At 45.6% G+C, this 21383-nt stretch overlaps 2 protein-coding genes across 6 annotated transcripts in view; one reads left to right on the top strand and one right to left on the bottom strand.

The window, feature by feature from the left end:
- The window catches only part of Sh3rf3 (SH3 domain containing ring finger 3), a 328118-nt gene extending 327016 nt beyond the window's left edge, over window positions 1–1102 (top strand). For all 4 annotated transcript variants that reach the window (XM_031347710.1, XM_031347709.1, XM_031347711.1 and 1 more), the window contains one exon: window positions 108–1102. In XM_031347710.1, coding sequence (XP_031203570.1) covers window positions 108–276 — 169 coding nt within the window. In that variant the 3' untranslated portion in view covers window positions 277–1102. The remainder of the gene's footprint in view (window positions 1–107) is intronic.
- A 3852-nt stretch (window positions 1103–4954) lies between these two features.
- The window catches only part of Septin10 (septin 10), a 96929-nt gene continuing 80500 nt past the window's right edge, over window positions 4955–21383 (bottom strand). The window contains exon 10 of one of the 2 annotated variants that reach the window (XM_031347714.1): window positions 4955–6056. In XM_031347714.1, coding sequence (XP_031203574.1) covers window positions 5966–6056 — 91 coding nt within the window. In that variant the 3' untranslated portion in view covers window positions 4955–5965. The remainder of the gene's footprint in view (window positions 6057–21383) is intronic. The other variant, XM_031347716.1, reaches the window with a different exon arrangement.

Below are 21383 nucleotides of genomic sequence, written 5' to 3'. Positions count from 1 at the left end.
ACTGGGGGGGGGGGTGGAAGAGGGAGCTCCCTGTGGGCAATAGGCCACAGGGGATTAGAGGGACAACCCATCCCTCGGCTCACACACTGTTTCTTCTGTCCTCTCAGGTACCGTGTGGTGGTCTCCTACCCTCCGCAGAGTGAAGCGGAGATCGAGCTAAAGGAAGGTGATATCGTCTTCGTGCACAAGAAGCATGAAGACGGCTGGTTCAAGGGGACGCTGCAGCGGAATGGCCGCACGGGTCTCTTCCCAGGCAGCTTTGTGGAGAGCTTCTGAGGCCCGTTGCTCATGGCCAGCTTCGGCTGTCCAGGAGAGAGCAGAGGACACCTTATCACCTAGATCCGAGAGAGAGAGAGGTTCTTTCTAAAGCACTGGCCAGAAACAAGCCGACTCGGGTGATGACTCAGTTGTTAAGGCCACGTTATCACATGAAGTCCTTATTGGACGCACACATGGGCCGTGGCGTGTTTGTGAAGGAAGACCATCCCCTCATGTGACGTCCTACTGGAAGCACATGTGGGTGTCCTTCATGACCACGCCACGAGTCGGAGTGAACAAATAGCACAGAAAACGTTACCTACGTGGACAAACGCACCTACGATGCCACCCAGAGGCTAAAGTGTTATTAGCTGTCTGTGTATGGTTGGGAGCCCAGGAGGATACAGAGTGGGGCCACGTGCTAGGGCTGACAGCAAGAAGAGCAGCTTCCCTGCCTGCCCTGGGTATCATTCCTCTATATACCTCTGTCACCTGCCATCGGGCCCCACAGCCAGGGCATTCGTGGTTCAGGAGCCTCATAGAAGGGCTGTGAGTCTCCCAAGGTGTCCAGTGGGGCCCTGTGGGGCACCGGAGCAGAATCCTCGTGTCTTTGTCTCCTAATGAGTAGCACCATCCGGTTCCATCGAGGCTGTCTTCACATTGCTTCCTTCTTATGGCACACCTTTTTAATGTACAGCTCTTAGACTTTATATATTTCTAATCGGTCAGACGCTGCATATTTTTCATACATCTGGTGCTGATTTTTTGTAAAACTAGAAACCAACCTGGGTAAGCTTCAAGGGGGGTAAAAAAAAAAAAGGAGGTACATCAAAGGAAAGCTTTCTGTATTTCCCAAATGGAGTTTGGAGCCTATGGAGGAATTCCTATTCGTAATATTAAAATGCTGGCTGGTGCTCCACACAGCGAGTGGAGGGTCTGCCAGGATGGGTACTCGGGGTTGGAGAGTCTTCCCTGGCTGCTGGAAATAACCTAAACCACAAGCCCCATCTAGATAGGAGTGGTTAGGATTAAAAAACTGGAAACATATTAAGGAATAATAAACACATATACATAGACAGCACACACATACACATACATACATAGACACACAACATATACACACAGACGCACATATACACACAGATACACACATATACACACATACATAGACACAGATACACATATGCACACATATACATAGGCTGCACACACACATATACATAGACACACAACATATACACACAGACAGATACACACATGCACACATATACATAGATAACACACACATGCACACACACTTATACATAGACACAGACACAACATATGCACACAGACAGACACACACATATGCACACATATACACAGACAACACACACACACACATTGAACCTAAAAGCTCCCTTTGATTGCTTTAGAGAGAATGACTAAAAATAGCATTCTGAAAGCACATCTTGCTACCAAAATGCAGCTTTTACAACAGCTCAGATCCACTATCTTGCAAAGGATTTTTTTTCTCCTTTTCAAAAATAAATAGCTTGCCCTCTGAGGCCAGGCAAAACTCCATCTGCTAGAGACCAAAGGTACAATGGCACACAAGCCCGATGCTTGGCTAGAGACTTGCAGGGCCTGCACACACTGGAAAGGAACGAGGGCTGGTCTCTGACTCAGCCTTACGTACATTCTCTGTCACAAGAGCTTGCTTCCCAGGAGGCTGGCCTGAATGACTATCAGGAGGTGTGAGTGTCAGCCTTTTAGGAACACACTTTTTTTTTCCAAAAAATGTCTCAAAGACAGCAATTCGTGAGCCTGTGTGTACATTTTTATAAAACCACACAGCCCTGTGTCAAGCCTTTAGTAGCAGGGTTATTACTGCTTTACATAATAAAATAAAGGCCACTTAACCTCAACGTTCCTGTTTGGGGCTAATTGTCACTGCCGGGTGGCTACCACATGGAAGCAATCATGCCCAGACAGTCTCGCCCCCCCCCCCCCCCAGATGATAGCACACTTACTGGACATAGAAAACTGTTCTGAGCCAAAGAGATGCTCTAGCTCAGACATAGGAATCCTTGTATGCAGGCTCAATGATAACCACATGACATCTACTCAGTGTCACTGCTCAACTACTTGGCTGTCCATGCACAATAGACCCATTTGGCTCAACCCATGCTGACACAATGGAAGTACACAGATCTACGTCCTGGGTGAGACATGTTTTCAGTGGAACCAGAGCTAACTCCAGACCCCAGACAATTAAAAATAAAAGTCCCATCTCCTCCTAAGCCAACAGAACAGAGCTAACTTGGAGCTATCCTCCTCTCTTTGCTGGCTGCTTTCTGATAGAGGAGTTTCATAGAAAGCTGAGGAAAATATCAGCTGGACCGTCTCCTAGCAATGTCTACACTGGGACCACTGGGGGAGCGAAGCAGGGCCCTGGGGCTCGTTCTCAGGTGGGGCTTTTTAGGATATACAATGAGGCCCACGGTCTGAGTATTTTGAATATTCTCAAGCCCCTGAGCCTTCCAAAATCATGTTTTCCACAGTCAATGACAGAAAAGAGGTGCCTTCCCTAAGGTCATCTTCCCTTGAGGACACACGTCTTGGGGACCGAAATGAAGCCAGCACCTCATCAAGAACCTTCACATTCCATCCTGGCCAGCTGCATGTGCCCCTTACTCATACACTCGGATTTGGTGGCCATGTGGGTTTCATTCAATAGTTCTCAGCCATTCAGATAGAGGGTCAGCAAGGAGACAGGACAGTCTAGCCCCCAAGAAGACTGACGGAACATGAGAGACAAGATGGTCTGTAGTGAGGCATAAATACAAGGAGGGGGGGGGCACCACAAAACCAGCCCAGTAGATGTGGAAGCCCTTGTACTTTGCACAACACACACCGAGACAGACAGACACGTGCACACGTGTGCTCCCAACCCCACATATGTTTTTATTAGACACCAATGTCAGTGTGTGATTTTAGATGAATTGACAGTAGTGGCCAACTCTGATGCCTGTGTTTCTGAGTCTTTCAATAAAAATGAACATGGAGAGGCTGTGTGTCTCAATAGTGGGACCAAGGCAGGTGGGGCAGGTATGAGCCTGAGAGGGCTGGGATTCAGTTCCCGGGGGGGGGGGCACAGAACTGGGAGTGTTGTTTCAGATGCTGGCCTATGACTGAGAAGAGACACCATGGCCAGGAGAAGCTTGGGAGCTTGCTTCCAGCTTCAGAGTGGTAATCCACGATCATCATGGTAGGAAGCATGGCAGCAGGTGGGCAGGCAGGCAGAGAGGGAGACTAGACCTGGCATGGTATATGAAGCCTCAGAGCCTATCCCCAATGCTATACCTTCACCAACAAGACCACACAAATTCATCCTTCCTAAATAGTCCACCAACTGGGAACCAAACATTCAAATATATGCTCTGGCGAGGGTGGGGCGTCCTCATTCAAACCACTATACGGGCACTGTCTGCAAGCTCAAGCCAGCCCCAACACACACTTGTCACCTCCTACTCCATCGGGGGAGACACGGGCTCTATGTCTATCAGGACTGGGCCCTGAGGAGGTTAAGAACTTGTGGCCAGCAGTGAAGTTGAACATAATCTATACCCAGCACAAGCTGGATGGCCACTAGTTGGATAAGCAGCAGCAGCCATAGATGCCATCATGGCAAGGAGTCAGAGGTGCCTAGCTCCCTGCCAGGAGTACCCAGACTTTTTCCAGTCCTTGTCAAGAAGAACTGCCTAGTACAGACTCTGGCAAACCTCCAGCTCTGCTCTTCTCCCTGACCCTCAGATGCTCAAGCCATAGAGAGGTGTTTCCTTGAGCACAGGTGAGAGTCAACAGGGAGACAGCAGAACCGTGGATCTGCTCTACCCCAGGCAGACTAACCCATGCCATCATGGAATGCCGCAGACAGTTATGTGCTCCTGAAACAAAGCCTTCACTGGCTTCTCAGCTGAGCTGTGGTCCCACTTCGCTTTGTGATGCTGTGATAAACATCAGGACCAAAAACCAACTGGAGCACAGGGCTTAGTTCCTATTGCACTTCCATGTCTCAGTTCTGCACTGAGGGAAGCCACAACAGGAACGCAAGGCAGAAACTGAGGCAGGAGCTAAAAAAAGCCAAGCCATAGAGGAGTGCAGCTCACTTGCCTTTTCTCCCTGGCTTGATTACTTAATATTTATTAATTATTCCTTCTATGTTTTTGAAATTATAGCACAATGGCATCATTTTCCCCTAGCCTTCCCTTCCTGCAGACCTTCCCATAGACCCCCTCCTTGTTCTTTTAGATTCACAGCCTCTTTTTCCATTACGTGTTGTTACATATATGTATGGATATGTGTATGCACCCCTGTGTGTATAGATGTATATGTGTATATATGTACATTTATGTGTATATTTTTTCCTAAGTACATAAATGTAACCTGTTCAGTCTGTAATGAATGTTACGTGTATGTATGTTTTCAGGGATGACCATTTAGAATTGGATAGCCAACTGGTGTGCTTTTCTCTGAAGAAAACTCTTTCTCCTCACAGCATCAGACACGGAGCCCAGAGAGGCCTGTGTTCCCATCAGCTAGACCTGATCAGAAAGCCTCCTTCTTGAGGATTAGCTTGCATGGTACCAGAGGGTGTCATGCAAGCTTCAAAAGGAGGGAAGCGACCAATAGATGACTGTTACCAGCTTGTGTGTTTTCTCTATTTTTTATTGGAGAGTGTGTTCCTCCTTTGAAAAGATTTACTAAAACATTACAGAGTATATGCTGATAGCGGTTTGAGCATACATTTACTGTGTATGCCAGACTGACTGACATCTACTGTCTTAAGTCTGTGGTACTGACCCAGTGCAAAGAATCACCTAATTGACACAGCCCATCATCTGAGAGTGCGTCCCATCATTAAAGAGATATGTAATCACAATAGATCAAGTACTAATATGGGAGGTAGGGACCCAGAAGGATGTAGGCTGTGTATGCCACAGTATCTGGAAAAACTGCCTGGCAATTTGTCTTTGTAAGCAGAGATATAAAGTCAATCCCTAGGGATGGATGCCATTTCATCCTCGAACCACGTGCACAAACTGCCAGCTTCTGGACTGACACTCCCCAAACCAAGCAGCCTAATGATTGAACGTGCACAGGGAGAAAGGTGTTGGTCAGGGCACTTGAACCATTCAGCAGAAGAGACAATTCTCATTAGCCATTAGGGAGTGAAGGTGTCCCTTGAAGCTTTCAGTCCCTAGACATTTTGTGAAGGGGAAGGCCACATCCCTTGTGCTAAGTGACACGGATGTGCTGTACCTGATCTGTGAACACTGCATCTTCTTTCCAAAGTAGGCTCCATGGCTCAGTCCATCATTTCAACTTCAAAACATAAGAAGCACATGAGGTGCTACAGAGCAAAGCGATAAACCATGAGAGCTACTGTCCCCTGCGAAGCTGCAGAGACGTGGTACAAGGTTGTTAATGCTGTAAACATCCAAAGCATAGTTGAGAGTGCTTCTGAGAAAAGGAGCCAGACTGACCGGAAGCATCCATACTATGCACAGCAAAGGCCTGGGGCACACAGACCCTAGGAGCTTTTCCAGCGAACGGAGGGGGACTTACCAGGTGGTCCCTATCATGACGGTGGTTGAACCTGTGGCTCTTCAGCTTTATTATCATGAAAAAGCAATATATCCAGTAGAAATCATACTTCAAGTTTTTAATTCTTTTCTTTTCTTGGGGAAGAAATACACAGTCTCACGCTCTCTTGTGCTGTTAAGCAGTCGCAGAAGGTTGCAACTCCATCAGCCCTGCAATAGAAGGGGAAACAACCAATGCCCTGCAGTGTGCTGGGCCTCTTACACTTAATGTACATTAAGTATCATAGGCCCAGCTTACGGTTTTACTGGGATATGATCCTATTGTGAAACAAGGAGGATCTATGTTCAAAATCTTTTCTTTGTGTAACATTTACATATATTATCCTACTTAACATGTGTGTGCTCATGTGTGTATATGTGTGTGTATACAAGCATGAATGAGTCACAACACACATGTGGAGGTCAGATGACAAACTTAGGTGTTGGTCCTTGCCTTCCACCATGTTTGAGGTCGATCTCTTGTTATTCACAATGGCATACGTCAGGCCACTGGCCCATGAACTTCTGAGGATTCTCTTGTCTTTGCCCCATGTCTCAGCACAGGAGCCCTGAGATTGCCCGTGTGTGGCTGTGTGTCCAGTTTTATGTGGTTTCTAGGGAAGCAAACAAAAGCCCTTACACTTGCACAACAAAGTCATCTTCTCAGCCCTGAAGCATGGTGTTTAACCATCTCCATTTTACACAGTAAAAATCACATAGAAGAGAAAAAGAAATGAGACCATGAGAGGACAAGAAAGAATACATTTCATAAGAAAGAATCATGGCTAGTTCAGTAAAGAGATGGCATCAAGGGCTGGAGAGATAGCTCAGTGGGTAGGAGCACAGACTGCTCTTCCAAAGGTCCTGAGTTCAAATCCCAGCAACCACATGGTGGCTCACAACCATCTGTAATGAGATCTGATACCCTCTTCCAGGGTTGTCTGAAGACAACTACAGTGTACTTACATATAATAAATAAATCTTTTAAAAAAAGAGAGAGAGATGGCATCAAATACACATAAGGTGGAAGAAGAACAGACAGTAACAGAATCAACCAGAAGGACAATCAACAAAATTATAGAAATAATTCTCAGTAAAAACTCTATATCTAGAGAGTCAGAATTCAAATTAAAAGATGGAGACTAGAACCAGAGGGTGGCTCGGGGGGTCAAAGAATTGCTGCAGAAGTCTGGTAGCCTGAGTTTGATCCCTGGAACTTACGTAAAGGTGAAAGCAAAGAATTCACTCCACAAAGCTTTCCTTTGACTTCATGCACACACACCAAGCATACACATACTATAAAAATAAGAAAATGTATATTAGCTGATGAAAACAATGATTCAAATATCTGTTCTTTATAAGAAACACATCTCACTGGCAGACATACACAAACTGAGAGTCAAAGAATATATGCCAGTTAAGCCAAACAAATGGAAGCAAAAAAGGAAGGAGGAGGAGGAAGAGGAGGAGGAGGAAAACAGGAACAGCTATGCTTCATATATGATAAAGTAAACTTCAAACTGAAGTTACCCAGAAGAGATAAAGAAGGCCATTACTTATTAACACAGTTAAAAATCCACTGAAATTACACACACCACACATACGCACACACACACACACATATTGCACTGATTTCTAGAACATTCAATTTCATGAAAAAAAACCAGTATTGGAAATAACGAAGTACAGGCGCTGATATCTTAATAGTGGATGAATTTAATACCATATACTTATCAGTAGATAAACCACCTAATCAATAAATCAACAAAGACCCTTCACCATACACCAAATGGACCTGACAGCTCAGCCTACCAACCTCCATGGAGCACATGGCCTTCTTGGCAGCCAGTGGAACTTCCTCTACAGTTTTTGTAATGTTTAAGCTCTAAAGTGAGTCTTAATAAACACAAACTAAATAAATGAATAAATAGTAAACTTCTTGCACCTTATCTGATCACAGTGGAATGAAGACAGAAGTCAGCAGCAAGAGGAATTACAGCAAGCGCACAAATGCATAGAGGTTGAAAAGTGCATTCTGGGTAGTCAGGGATTATTAGGAAATCCAGGGGGAAATTTAAATGTTTCTAGAAGAAAAATGAACACACAACAGAAACTCTGGGATACGGCAAAGGCAGTTCTTAGAGAAAAGGTTATGTCAGCCACAAACTCAAGAGATCTCAAATCAATGACCTAAATGTGGATCTCAAAGTCTTAGAAAGATGTAAATAGGCCAAAACGAAAAGCAACAGATGGGAACAGTATGGATCGCTTCATATATTAGTGAAAGAAAAGGCAAAAGAACAAAATAATCAATGAACCCAACAGTTGTCTCTTTCAAAATGAAAAACTCTTAGCCAATTTAATCAAATACAAAAGGGAGAAGACTTAAAATCAATAAAATCAATAAAACTTAAAATCAATAAAACTGGAGTTGAAGCAGAGACCTCACAACAGATGCCAGTGATACCCAGGGGAACAGTAAGAGACCTACTGTGAGACCTACCACCAGTGATACCCAGGGGAACATTAAGAGAACTACTGTGAGACCTACATTGTGGAAATCTGACGAATATTGAGGAAATGGATAAATTCCAGGATACCAAAACATAACTCTTCCTTGGGGGGGGGGGTCTATTTTTATTCACCCCAGTGAGAGAGCAAGGATGGGCCAAAGAAATTATTCTGTCCATGCATGTATCTTAGTAAAGCAGTGAGTTTAACTGGAGCCAATTAAAGGTGCACTTAGGAGAAATTAGTTACGTTAGCACAGGCAACTCATGTGCAGCCACACCTCCGCTGCCCAGCACCTGTCAACCACTTACACGCTTAGGGAGGGAGGGGCCTCTGGGCCTTGAGTGCCCATTTCTCTTGGACAATTTTCTCCCATTCTCATTCTACACAGCAATATTAGTGGTTCCAGTCATGTGGGGATTACATACAAATAATCACAGCTTCCATTTTGTTAAGATGGCAATGCCATTTCATGTCTAGAGGCCAGAATGCCACAAGATTCTTCCCTCCTTACATTCCATACTTAATGCTTATTTGTTTGTTTGTTTGTTTGTTTGTTGAGACAGGCTTTCTCTGTGTATCCCTGACTGTTTTGGAACTCACTCTGTAGACCAGACTGGCCTCGAACTCAAGAGCTCCACCTACCTCTGCCTCCCCAGTGCTGGGACCAAAGGCATGTGCCACTGTCACCCAGCTATCTTTATTCTCCCTTTTTTTTTTAAGATTTATTATTATAAATGAGTACACTTTAGCTGTCTTCAGGCCACCAGAAGAGGGTGTCAGATTTCACTACAGGTGGTTGTGAGCCACCATGTGGTTGCTGGGATTTGAACTCTCGACCTTCAGAAGAGCAGTCCGTGCTCTTACCCGCTGAGCCATCTCCCCAGCCCTTTCTTCTCCCTTTTTACAGTGTTCTCTGAGCCTCAGTTGGAGTGTTATAGATGCAGGATTATATCTTCTACTTGGGGAAGATTTCTGAGCTACCAGGCCACAGCAATAGCCACTTATTTTCAGCACTGTGACCAGTTATGTGTCACCAAAGAAACCACCAAAAGAAGTTTCCTTGGTCAAGGCTGATGGCAATAATAATTTATAGGTATAAAGACAAATGTTTAGAAAGCATTTTAATGGGCACATCATTGGCATCTGGAGAAGCAACAGGCTCAGCAGAGGCACTAACCTCACTAGTCACAGGTGGATCTGTTTTATTGTTTACATGTCACTCCTTTATATATTTGTTTGTTTGTTTAAATACTGGCCTATAGGTTTCTTCCTGTGGGGTGGGTCTTAAATACAATCAAGAAATAACTGGTTGTACCCATCATAATTATGATGCTTTACACCAGTGGGCACCTTTCACGATGATAGTATTAATATGGCATGTTCACAGCTTAGTAGGACCACAGGCAACAATTCTCCCTTAGCAGCTGCATCCCACCGTCACCACTACAAAAGTTAACTGGCCATGATGGTGTGTGCAGCAATGGCTCCACAGTCTGTCTCCTTTGCTTAGGGGATGCAGTGTCATCAGCAATACATCTAATTCTAGCAGTGGAAATGATACCGTTGGGGAAGGAGGAAGGCAGGGCTTCCATAGCCCACAGCTCAGCATTTGTGTTAAGCAGCATCAAAGCCCCTTGTAGATCTCACAGCCTCCTCTGACCTTGAAGAACACCCCTGTATAGACACACAAACATGCATACACACGAAAGCAAAGCTTTTACAAAAGGAAATAGAAGGTAGATCTGTGAGTTCGAGGCCAGCCAGGTCTCCAGCGCTAGTTCCAGGACAGCCAGGGCTACATACACAGAGAAACCCTGTCTTGAATACCAACCCCCAAAAGGAACCAGCTAGGGCAGTTCCTCCAGAGCTGTGGGCGCAAGGCGGATGGATCAGCTGTACTTAATTAACCCTTGGGGGAAACAATGTTTGGACATTAGCTGTCAAGCATTCCTGCGCTCCAGCTATAAAGCACTCCAGGAAGCACATTTGCCATTTTCCCCTAGGAACTCCAACTCAACACAAATCCTACCTTGTTTCCTGTTGGGTGCCCTGGACAGGCTTCCTTGTCCACTTTCCCCTTTCTTCCTTCCCCTCTGAATGACTTTAGCACCTTATAAGCTTTCGAATATACTGCTCTAACTCAGTCACATCTACCAAGGCCTCCCCACCTCATAAAGCCCATGACTTATCGAACTGAGGCCCCTGATAAGTTAACTCCCCTTCTCTCGCTCAGGTGAACACCAAATTACCCAATGCAGTGTACAGGACACTAAACCCCAACCCTTCTCAGGCTCTCTCATTCTCTTCCCGCCTCCTGTTCTCAGTCCTCACAATCTCATTCTTTGGACACGTTCTGAGTGTTCTGATCCCAGGAGGGGCCATTTAATGGACATCTAACTATGCCTTATACCCTTCCCACTGTACAAAGGACATAGTAGCATGCATGCGCCCTCCTCAGAGACTAGTGTGCATCCTTTTTCTTGTTATAATTTCCTGCCGACATAGGGAAGCTCTTTCTGGGAAGGCAGCTCAGAATCCAGTGCATGTCTCATCACCCACAGCAGTATCGAGGGTTCTGGTTTGCATTCCATCCAGGACTTTCCACATATGCCACTTTCAGAGACTGCAGTATAGTCTCTGCTCCATCAGCCATCTGAAAGGTATCTATGTACCAACAGGGTGGGCCCCGTTCCTCAGGAAGTGTGTCATTCTACATAGGAGAAAGATACCCTGGAGGTTCCTTCCACAAAGATTTTGCCTTGACATAGAGCCCAATCAGCACAATACCTCATCACCCACCACAGGAGCAACATCTCTGTTTCTACAAAAAGGGAAGAACTCTGGATTAGCCAGGGCTCTTTAAAAGTATATATATATATATATATATATATATATATATATATATATATATATATGTGTGTGTGTGTGTGTGTGTGTGTACATACACATACATACATATATAGCTATATATTACATTATAAATGTTATATGTTATATATGTTATTATTATATATTATTAGATACAATTCTATGTTAGATATATTGTATATGTTAGATATATTTTTATATTCTATTAGATATATTTATACAGATAAATAGTGTGTGTGTGTGTGTGTGTGTGTGTGAGTGAGTGGCTTACAGGCTGTGATCCAACAGAAAGGCCAAGAATCCAGTAACTGTTCAGTCCATAAGACTGGATTCCTCCACAGTTACAACCTTTAGCTAGAATCCCATGGGATTCTGAGAGAGCTTCTGGTCTTCAGTGTCTACACTGAATCCTGAAGAAGTAGGTTCTAACATCCGTGACGGGCTCAGCAACAGGGTAAGGGAATTTACCAGCGAGAGTGGGGGCAAACAGGCAAAAAGCAAACGCTGCTTCTCCAATGTTCTTGCATGTGTGCTGCCACCAGAAGCGGTGGCCCAGATTTAGGGGGAGTCTTCCAATTTCAAAAGATTCAATGAAATCCTTTTCAAGTGTCTTAGTCAGGGTTTGCATTCCTGCACAAAACATCATGACCAAGAAGCAAGTTGGGGAGGAAAGTGTATTCAGCTTACACTTCCATGTTGCTGTTCATCATCAAAGGAAGTCAGGACTGGACCTCAAGCAGGTCAGGAAGCAGGAGCTGATGCAGAGGCCATGGAGGGATGTTCCTTACTGGCTTGCTTCCCCTGGCTTGCTCAGCTTGCTTTCTTATAGAACCCAAGACTACCAGCCCAAGGATGGCACCATCCACAAGGGGCCCTACCCCCTTGATCACTACTTGAGAAAATGCCTTATAGTTGAATCTCATGGAGGCACTTCCCCAACTGAAGCTCCTTTCTTTGTGATAACTCCAGCTTGTGTCAAGTTGACATAAAACCAGCCAGTACAATTGACCCCTTGTCAACTTGACACACAAACACATCACTATTAACCCTCAACCCTTAATTTCATCCCCAAGATCTAAATAACTTTAAAAGTCTTTGCAAATTCTTAATGTTAGCATCAGGACATCCAAAGCCTGTGGCGATGCATGGGCGGGTCCACAGACCTGTTGCCGGGCAACAGCCACCATATTCCCAGAATCCATTGGGCTCACCTCCCACCTTTACCTGTGGCTCCTACTTCACAACCCATATATATACAGGGAACATTCCTCCATCTTTCTCTCTCTCCCCCCTCCTCTCTTTCCACACCACTACCCCCTCTCTTCCTCTCAATTAAACCTCTTACACATGGAACTGTTTGGGCCTAGTGTGGTATGTTCTGACGCGACCTGCCGTTCCAACACATCATTTGGTGCCGAACTCCAGGACATAGTGGTTTGCGTCCGTCAGCACCCGCTCCACTACCCTACAGTGGGGCGCACTGGCAACTGCGGCTGCCGTCAGTACATGAGTTCACGGGCCCCCCTCAGCTGGTGGCTGCAATAATTGCAGGCTTTCACCATGGAAGCCGCTGCTCGCTGAAGACACCAAGGCACCGCACCACAGGACATACCGGAGCCGCAGTCAAGCACTGCAGGGGAAGTACAAACTTCTACCACGTGAGCCATGCCTCGCCTGGTCTATGGGGCGGGGGGGGGGGGGGGGGGGGGGTAGCCTCTACTCAGGTCAACACCTACCCATTCAGTTCCATGTTTTCCATTTACCAGTCCACTATAATTCTCACACAGACACCAGCATAGTAATTGGTAGGATCAGACAAGGAGAGGACCTCCAGCTTTCCAGATAAGGCCTGGCCAGCCTTCTCTGGGAACCACCGGGTTTACAGTCAAGCCTCCCAGTTGACATACACTTTAGGACATCTACCATTGGTTGCCCCTCCCTTGGAAGCAACTCTCATTCCTAATTTTTTCCCCCGGCTCTAGCAGCAGTAAAACCCTTGGATCCAGGGTGGGTTGCCTTCCCACAGCAGGCCGCCGGAGTCTGCTGGGTAGCCACTAGGGGTTTCTCATGACGACTTGAACCACTAGCCTTGGCTGTTAACTCTTTGGTGCTTGGATTGTTCTCAGGACGCTGGTAAGAATAGTCCAACCACCCGCCAATGGGTACCAGAATATCTTCGACTGTACCTCCAGGCACCCCACTGGGATGTCTCCTGGGAAATCTCAAATCTTTAAAGCTAACGCCTGACTTGAAGGCATCGAAATTAATATATCTCTGCAATATGGTCTAAATTAAATATCAACTAGATGGGAGTTCAAAGTGGCCACTTAATGGCACCCTAGATCCAACTATTTTAAGGGATCTTAATACAGACTGCCAGCGAACTGGTAAATGGAAGGAGGTTCCCTATGTCCAAGCATTCATCTATCTCCGTTCCAGTCCCTCCTTGTGCTCTTCCTGTTCCCAACCCAACTTCTCTTAGCCATGAAATCTATACAACCTCCTCTAGATGACGCTACAATACTAGATCCAGCTAATGAACCACCCCCTTTTCACCGCAGACCTGTCTCCACTACACCAAAAACCCAAACTGCTGCCTCAGTTTCTCCTCACCAGGATGCTCCAGAACCTGCTAGCTCTCCCTCTCCAGACCCCTCCCCTTCCGTGCCAGCTGTGGGCTACTCCAAATTCCCCACATTGGCAGCTACCTTCACTCCTCCTATCACCTGCTCTAAGGCTACAGCCAAACCTTCAAGTCCTTCCTCCCCAGAGACACCTGACCCAGCAACCGTCCTACCTCTAAGGGAAGTTGCTGGAGTAGATGGGCTCGTCAGAGTACATGTTCCGTTCTCGCTTAGTGAACTTTCCCAAATAGAAAACAGGCTGGGGTCCTATAGTTCTAACTCTTCCAAGTTTATTAAAGAGTTCCAGTATATCACTCAATCTTACAGCTTGACTTTCCATGATATTTATATGATCCTTACTAACAACTTACTTCCTGAGGAATGCAGACGAGTCTGGGAAGCAGCAAGAGCGTATGCAGATGGAATTCACCAACCAGACAACACATACCAAATTGGCTTTGAGACAGTGCCGGAACAGGATCCCCGGTGGGATTACAATTCTGCAGGTAGTATTTTAGCCAGGGACAGGTTCATTACATTCCTTCTGGCTGGTCTTAGAAAAGAGGCCTTAAGGCCAGTAAATTTTGAAAAACTCCAAGGGGTTGTCCAGGACAAGCAGGAGAATCCATCTCAATTTTTAGAATGCCTTATGAAGGCTTTATTACAGCATATCAATCTGGACCCTGAAAACCCAGAAGGTAAGCAACTTCTGATGACCTACTTCTTTTCCCAGAGCTACCCCGACATAAGAGCTAAACTTAAAAAAACTGGAGAGGGGACCCCTAACTCCACAGGCAGAAGTCTTAGTGCTGGCCTTCAAAGTGTACCATGGGAGAGATGATAGAATCCGCAAATAAAAATACCATATGCTAGCAAAGGCTGTCCGACCAGCCCCAGCCACTACCCTGGACTCATGGTCTCCTAAGACTCAGAGACCATCAGGTACCTGCTACAAATGTGGTAAAAAAGGTCATTGGGCAAAATCCTGCCCTAACTTTCGCAAGCCAAGAGGGCCATGCCCTAGGTGCGATCAAGAGGGACATTGGGCTGTTGATTGCCCTCATGTTACGCAGAACAAAGGGACATCACTCCCAGATAACCCTCCAACTGATCTCCTAGGCTTGGTTATGGCTGACTGAGGAGGCCTGAACTCCCTGACCTGACCACTGCCATCACTAGCAGGGAGCCCCGGGTAAATATCGTGGTATGTGTGTGGCCCATCTCCTTCCTCTTGGACACTAGAGCCACTTACTCGGTCCTGACTGAGTTTTGGGGACCCACTTCTCCTTCTAGTTCTCCTATTGTCGGGGTAGGAGGACAACCTTACTTCCCTCTCCAGATCCCACCACTTAGTTGCATTTTTAGGGGTGTACCTTTCACCCATCCCTTTTTGGTAGTGCCAACATGTCCTGTTCCCTTATTGGGAAGGAATCTTCTAGCTAGGCTGGGAGCCTCTATTTCCTTTGCTCCCCACATTCGCCTAAACCCAGGCTTGCCAGCGGTTCCTCTGCTCCTTCTCCTAGCCAGGCAACCTACTAATACTACCATGTTATTTCCTTTACCAGAGTCTCAGGTAGATCCCCGAGTCTGGGATGTCCAGAACCTCTCTGTTGCTAAACACCATTCTCCTGTTGTCATCCAATTTCTGGACTCTACCAGGTACATAACCCAAGCTCAATACCCTCTCTCTCTTCAGCCTACTCATGAGGACTTAACTTTCTTAAAATCTATCACTGTTTCTTGCAAAATCTGTCAGAAGTCTGACCCCAACTCAAAGTATAGTAACACCCCTTTTCCTAACCATCAGGCTAGAGGTTCCCTTCCTGGAACTGACTGGCAACTTGACTTTACCCACATGCCCACTGTCAGGCGAGCCAAGTACCTCCTGGTCTTGGTGGGTAGAGGCATTTCCCACTACTAACAAAAGGGCTCAGACAGTCTCTGATCTCCTCCTCCAAGAGATCATCCCCCTGTTTGGTGTCCCAGCCTCTCTCCAATCAGACAATGGTCCTGAATTTACTTCCCAAGTCTCTCAAACCCTATCTAAGGCCCTAGATATCCCCTAGCATTTTCACATTCCTTACCACCCTCAATCTTCTGGTAAGGTAGAAAGAACTAATCACTCTTTAAAAACCACTCTTGTTAAGCTGTCACAGGAACTTTACCTTGATTGGGTAAAACTCCTACCTCTGGCTCTTTTCAGATTACGAGCTCTCCTAAGCGACCTCTCTTCATCTCTCCCTTTGAACTCATGTATGAACGTCCAGTCCTAACTCCTGGTCTTTCACCTAAATGCTCTCCCCTCCCAGACCATCTACTTACCCCATTACTTTGTCACCTCCATTCTCTCCTATGGAACTTTGATGACCACCGTCTACCTCGGCCATGCACTGTCTCCTGTCCACTACCTATCAACATTGGAAACCAAGTCCTTCTATTCCCAACAGGCCTCATCGGCCCTAACCTCTCTCTCTCAAGTGGCAGGGCCCTTTTAAAGTAATTCTTGTGACCCCTACAGCTGCTAAACTCGAGGGACTCTCTCATTGGGTCCATCTGTTTCACCTCAAACCTTTCATTCCTCCACCTAAAAATTGATGGGTTTGGTTCTTAGCGGCGCGTCCACAGATACTAGATACAGGCAGCTCTGTGTTTTGGAGGTTTAATTAGGAGAAGGGGGGGGGAGTGAGGACCGCGGCGCGTGAAGGGAGGGAGAGGAGAGAGGGAGAGAGAGAGCGAAGATGGAGGAATTGTCTTATATATATGGGTTGTGACGTAGTGGCCTCGCAGGTAAAGGTGGGAGGTGATCTCTATGGATTCTGGGAATATGGTGGCCGTTGTCCTGGTGACAGCTCTGTGGACCCACCCACATATCTGCTGTGGGCAGATTCTGAATGCTAACAAAAATGACTCTTCATACACATCAATCTTAACAAGACCATGCTCTATTAAGCTCCAGAGGACAATGAGACTGCCTACCTTGTCCCCAATCCCAGAAAATGAGACTCCACTCCAATATCCAAGCTCGACCTCACTGGATTAGACATGGGTTTCTCATCTTCCCCCCGCTGTTCATTTCCATCCAGGGTAGCCCTTATATCTGGAGAGTCAAGGTTCAAGAAACCCCCACAGATAACAAACAGTCTTTCCAAATAGGGTTAGGAAACTGCTCCATAGCCGGATGGCAGGAACCAATCCAAATTGCTATCATCCCTGTATCTGTAATTCCATCTAAATATTATGATCTCTATACTTGCTTTCTCTTTGACCAGACAGAAGATTATTGTAGAAAATGGCCAGATGAATATGGGGGCTGCCCATATTGGTCTTGTCAAATACATATGCTAGGATCACGGATCAATCATTTCTTCTACCAACATCGCAAGACACTCTTTTTCTATATACAAGACCCGTGGGATTCCAGGTGGGAGACGCTTTAAAGAGTGCTGGTTATGTGTACCCCCTGGAACTAACTCACAATTGTCACTTACAGCATCTCCGGTGATACTGCCAAGTAACATTACCTCACCCTTGACACACAAACTTAACACACAAACACATCACTATTAAGCCTCAACCCTTAATTTCATCCCCAAGATCTAAATAACTTTAAAAGTCTTTGCAAATTCTTAAAATTTCAATACTTAAAAATATCCAATCTCTTTTAAAATTCAAAGTCTTTTTACAATTAAAATCATCTCTTAACTGTGGGCTCTATTAAAATACTTTTTTCCTTCAAGAGGGAAAAATATCAGGGCACAGTCACAATGAAAAGCAAAAATCAAACTCCAACCGTCCAATGTCTGGGATCCACTCAGGATATTCTGGGTTCCTCTAAGGAATCCACTCACTATCTTCTGGATTCCTCCAAGGGCTTGGGTCACTTCTCCAGCTCTGCCCTTTGTAGCACACACCTTGCCTTCTAGGCTCCAGATGCCTGTACTCCACTGCTGCTGCTGTTCTTGGTGGTCATTTATGGTACTGGCATCTCCAAAACACTGCTGTCTTCCACCATGCCCACTCCAGTCGAGTCTGTGTGACAGCAGCCCACAGAGGTATACAGCTTCAGAGAGGCTAGCCTCCTGGAATTCGTTGGCGTCCCCTAACTCAGATGTGTTCCAGATTGGTCTTTGTGATAGTCAATGAAGATTTTGAGCGCTTTCTTTATTATTCAGGCATAAAGGTGCCCCAAGAAATGATTTGTAAATAGCTAAACTAAGATTAAACATTGTTTCCTGACCCCAACAGTGTTCCAACCAATCCTAATCGGTGCCAAGTTGTTGTTAGCTTGGAATTTCACAGGGAAGCTACTTAAATCAGACAGACTGTCTCCAAAGTAAGAGAAAGAGATCAGGCATTAGTTTGCTGTCAACTAAGTAAGGTTAGAATTCTCTTGTAGCGGTCACACGTGGCAGACTACTTTACACACTACAGAGAAGCCAAAGGGCTTCCCTGCAAATCGGGAATCTGTCACTAATGTTTATAGTTACAGCCAAAGCCATTTCCAAGAGCAGCAAGATTGGGACCTCCTGGCTTACCTCCGACAGACCCAGAGAATTAACTTAGGGCTGTGGAGATGGCTCAGCGGGACCACTGCTCTTTCAAAGAAGTCATTCTCACCTGGCTGTTGGGATCTTACTGACTTTGATGTGGCCGCTGCCTGCCTGCTTGGTTTCTGTAAACTTCCCTGACTGTTTACTTCTGTTGTGTTCAGTCTGACTATAAAAGCCTAGTGTGTGTGTGAGAGAGAGAGAGTGCTGTGGTGGTGTGTTCTGGGAGGCATTTGAGCCTCTACCCTCCTGCGGTCTGTAGTACCCCCTACCCCCAGGCTCAGCCCGACCCTACACGGCCCAAGCGCTCTGCCTCAGGGGGTGCAGCGCCCATCCAGAGGAGGCAGCTGCTGCTTTAGATCCATGCCCACCTGACTATTCTTTTTCTTTTGTAATGACCATAAAGGTCTGATGCCTAATTTTGAGAATATACATTCAGATAAGCACTTCCTTGTCTCCGCATCTGTGTGTGTCACTTTTTCCTCGACAACTCCTTGCCCACCTGTTTACCGGGACCCCGATTTCTCCTGTGGGTTGAGGAGGCCAAGGCTGCCCAGCCTGCGGCAGTCTTCTGCTGTAACTAGGTTTCACCAATAGACTCTCATAGGTTCTCTTTGTGGTGCCAAGCCTCAACTCCTTTGCATGACCCCTTCAGTCCTGGGCCATCAATTGCAACTGAGGCTGCACCTTCACCAAAGGCCTTCCATGGCCTCTCACCGTGCCGAGCCTCAGCTGCTCTTCATGACCCTTTCATGCCTTCAAAACCAGTACCACCTGGGTGACTCTTATACATTACCAAGTCCTGCTGCAGCACAAGGTACAACCTTGGCTATCTCCGGAGCACAGCATCTTTGTGCTCTCAGAAAACACTTCCCAGAAGATGTCACCTCAGTGATGCTGGTCTCTTCTTAATCACCGCTAATTTCTTAGCTCCAGCTAACCAGCATCATCAATCCCAGTAATGCAAAGTTTTCACTTTAGTAGTTCTGGTATCTTGTTAATCACAGCTGATACTTCAGCCCCAGCTAACCAGAACCACAGAATCTTCACAATCAAAACAACATGGCCCTGATAGGAGTCTTTAATCTCTCCTTCTGAAATTTTACAAGCCAGGCCTCCATCTTCTGCACTGTTCTCAACATTATCTTCCAAGCTCTTACACAACATCCCACAGAGCTCTTAACAACCAATGGCTCTTCTAGCTCCAAGTTCCAAAGTCCTTCCACAGTCCTCCCAAAAACATGGTCAGGTTGTCACAGGAATACCCCACTATGCCGGTACCGATTTGTCTTAGTCAGGGTTTCTATTCCTGCACAAATATCATGACCAAGAAGCAAGTTGGGGAGGAAAGGTTTATTCAGCTTATACTTCCATGTTGCTGTTCATCACCAAAGGAAGTCAGGACTGGAACCCAAGCAGGTCAGGAAGCAGGAGCTGATGCAGAGGCCTTGGAGGGATGTTTCTTACTGGCTTGCTTCCCCTGGCTTGCTCAGCCTGCTTTCTTATAGAACTCAAGACTTCCAGCCCAGGGATGGCACCACCCACTAGGGGCCCTCCCCCCCTTGATTACTAATTGAGAAAATGCCTTACAGTTAATCTCATGGAGGCATTTCCTCAACTGAAGCTCCTTTCTCTGTGATAACTCCAGCTTGTGTTAAGTTGACACACAAAACCAGCCAGTACAACAGGTATGCCCAGACACATGGGTTTCAGTTGATTCCAGATGTGGACAAGTTGACAATCATCATAGACCCCTAGGATCGCACTGCTATGGCCCCGCAGATGCTCCACTCTCAAATGACTTAGCTTCAGTTACGTGAACCTTACCATCCATGGCAGGGGCAATGCAACTGCTCCTCTCAAACTCATCTTTGAGTCTGCCACATCCCTGTCCGGGTGCAACTTTTCATCAAAAATTTATTTCTATTTATTATCAACGGTGGCCATGACAGAACAAAGACAGTATTCTGTCTGCCTGTCTGCCTCGGTGAAACAGAGTTTAATTGGAATTACCTACAGAATCAAACACATTCTACAAAACCAGTATTACCTGGATACTAAAGCCAGAGAAAGATAAAACTACAAGAGAAAAGTGAAAGTCCAACTTTCCATTGATGTAAACTTCTAAGTACTTGCCAAATTCACCAATGAATTGATAAATAAATTGATAACCAATGAGTTGATAAATCATACACTACAATCAACGGGCTTCCATTCCAGGTATGCAAGAACGGTTCAATACATGCGAATTGCTAAATATGTCACATAAGTCAGTTCAAGGACAGCAATGACATGGCCATGTTAATTGGCACTAAAAAGATCTTTGACAAAGTTCAGCATTCCATTTATAATGATAAAGGTCCTAAAGAAACTAAGAATAGAAGAAAAAACCCATAGAAGGCTTCATGCGACAGACCTCTCTCTAGCCATCATAATACTAAACGGCAAAAGACTGGGAAAGCACTTCCTCTAGATGACAAGCAAGACAATTGTATTCATTCTCTTCAGTTGCTTAATATGGTATTTGAATAGCAATTAGTTAAGAGAAAGGAATAGAAGGAATGCCAGAAAGAAAGGACAAAGTGAGACTTAACCCTGATTCTCTGATGATATGATCCTATACTGTACTGCTTAATGTTAACTGTCACCTTGACAGTCCAGAAACATTTGGCTGCAGGTGAATCTTCCCCAGGGAAGAGCGTATCTATCCAATACCAAATGGTTAGCTCTGAAAGCATATGCATTCATACAGGCTGAGCAGGTTGTATTTACATATTTAGCAATATGTAACAAGAACTAAATGAAAGGGGGTCATGAATTTGGAAGAGATCAAGGAGCAGTATATAGGAGGATTTGGAGAGAGAAAATTATAATATCAAAAAGTTTTTTCTTTTTCCTCTTGCCCCAGCCTGGCTCGATCCAGGCCAAAGGTTTTTTTTTTTTTT

Source organism: Mastomys coucha, unplaced genomic scaffold (genome assembly GCF_008632895.1).
Source record: "Mastomys coucha isolate ucsf_1 unplaced genomic scaffold, UCSF_Mcou_1 pScaffold3, whole genome shotgun sequence".
NCBI lineage: Eukaryota > Metazoa > Chordata > Mammalia > Rodentia > Muridae > Mastomys > Mastomys coucha.
The sequence above is the reverse complement of the archived record's forward strand: the minus strand, read 5'-3'. Positions and strand labels throughout refer to the sequence as shown.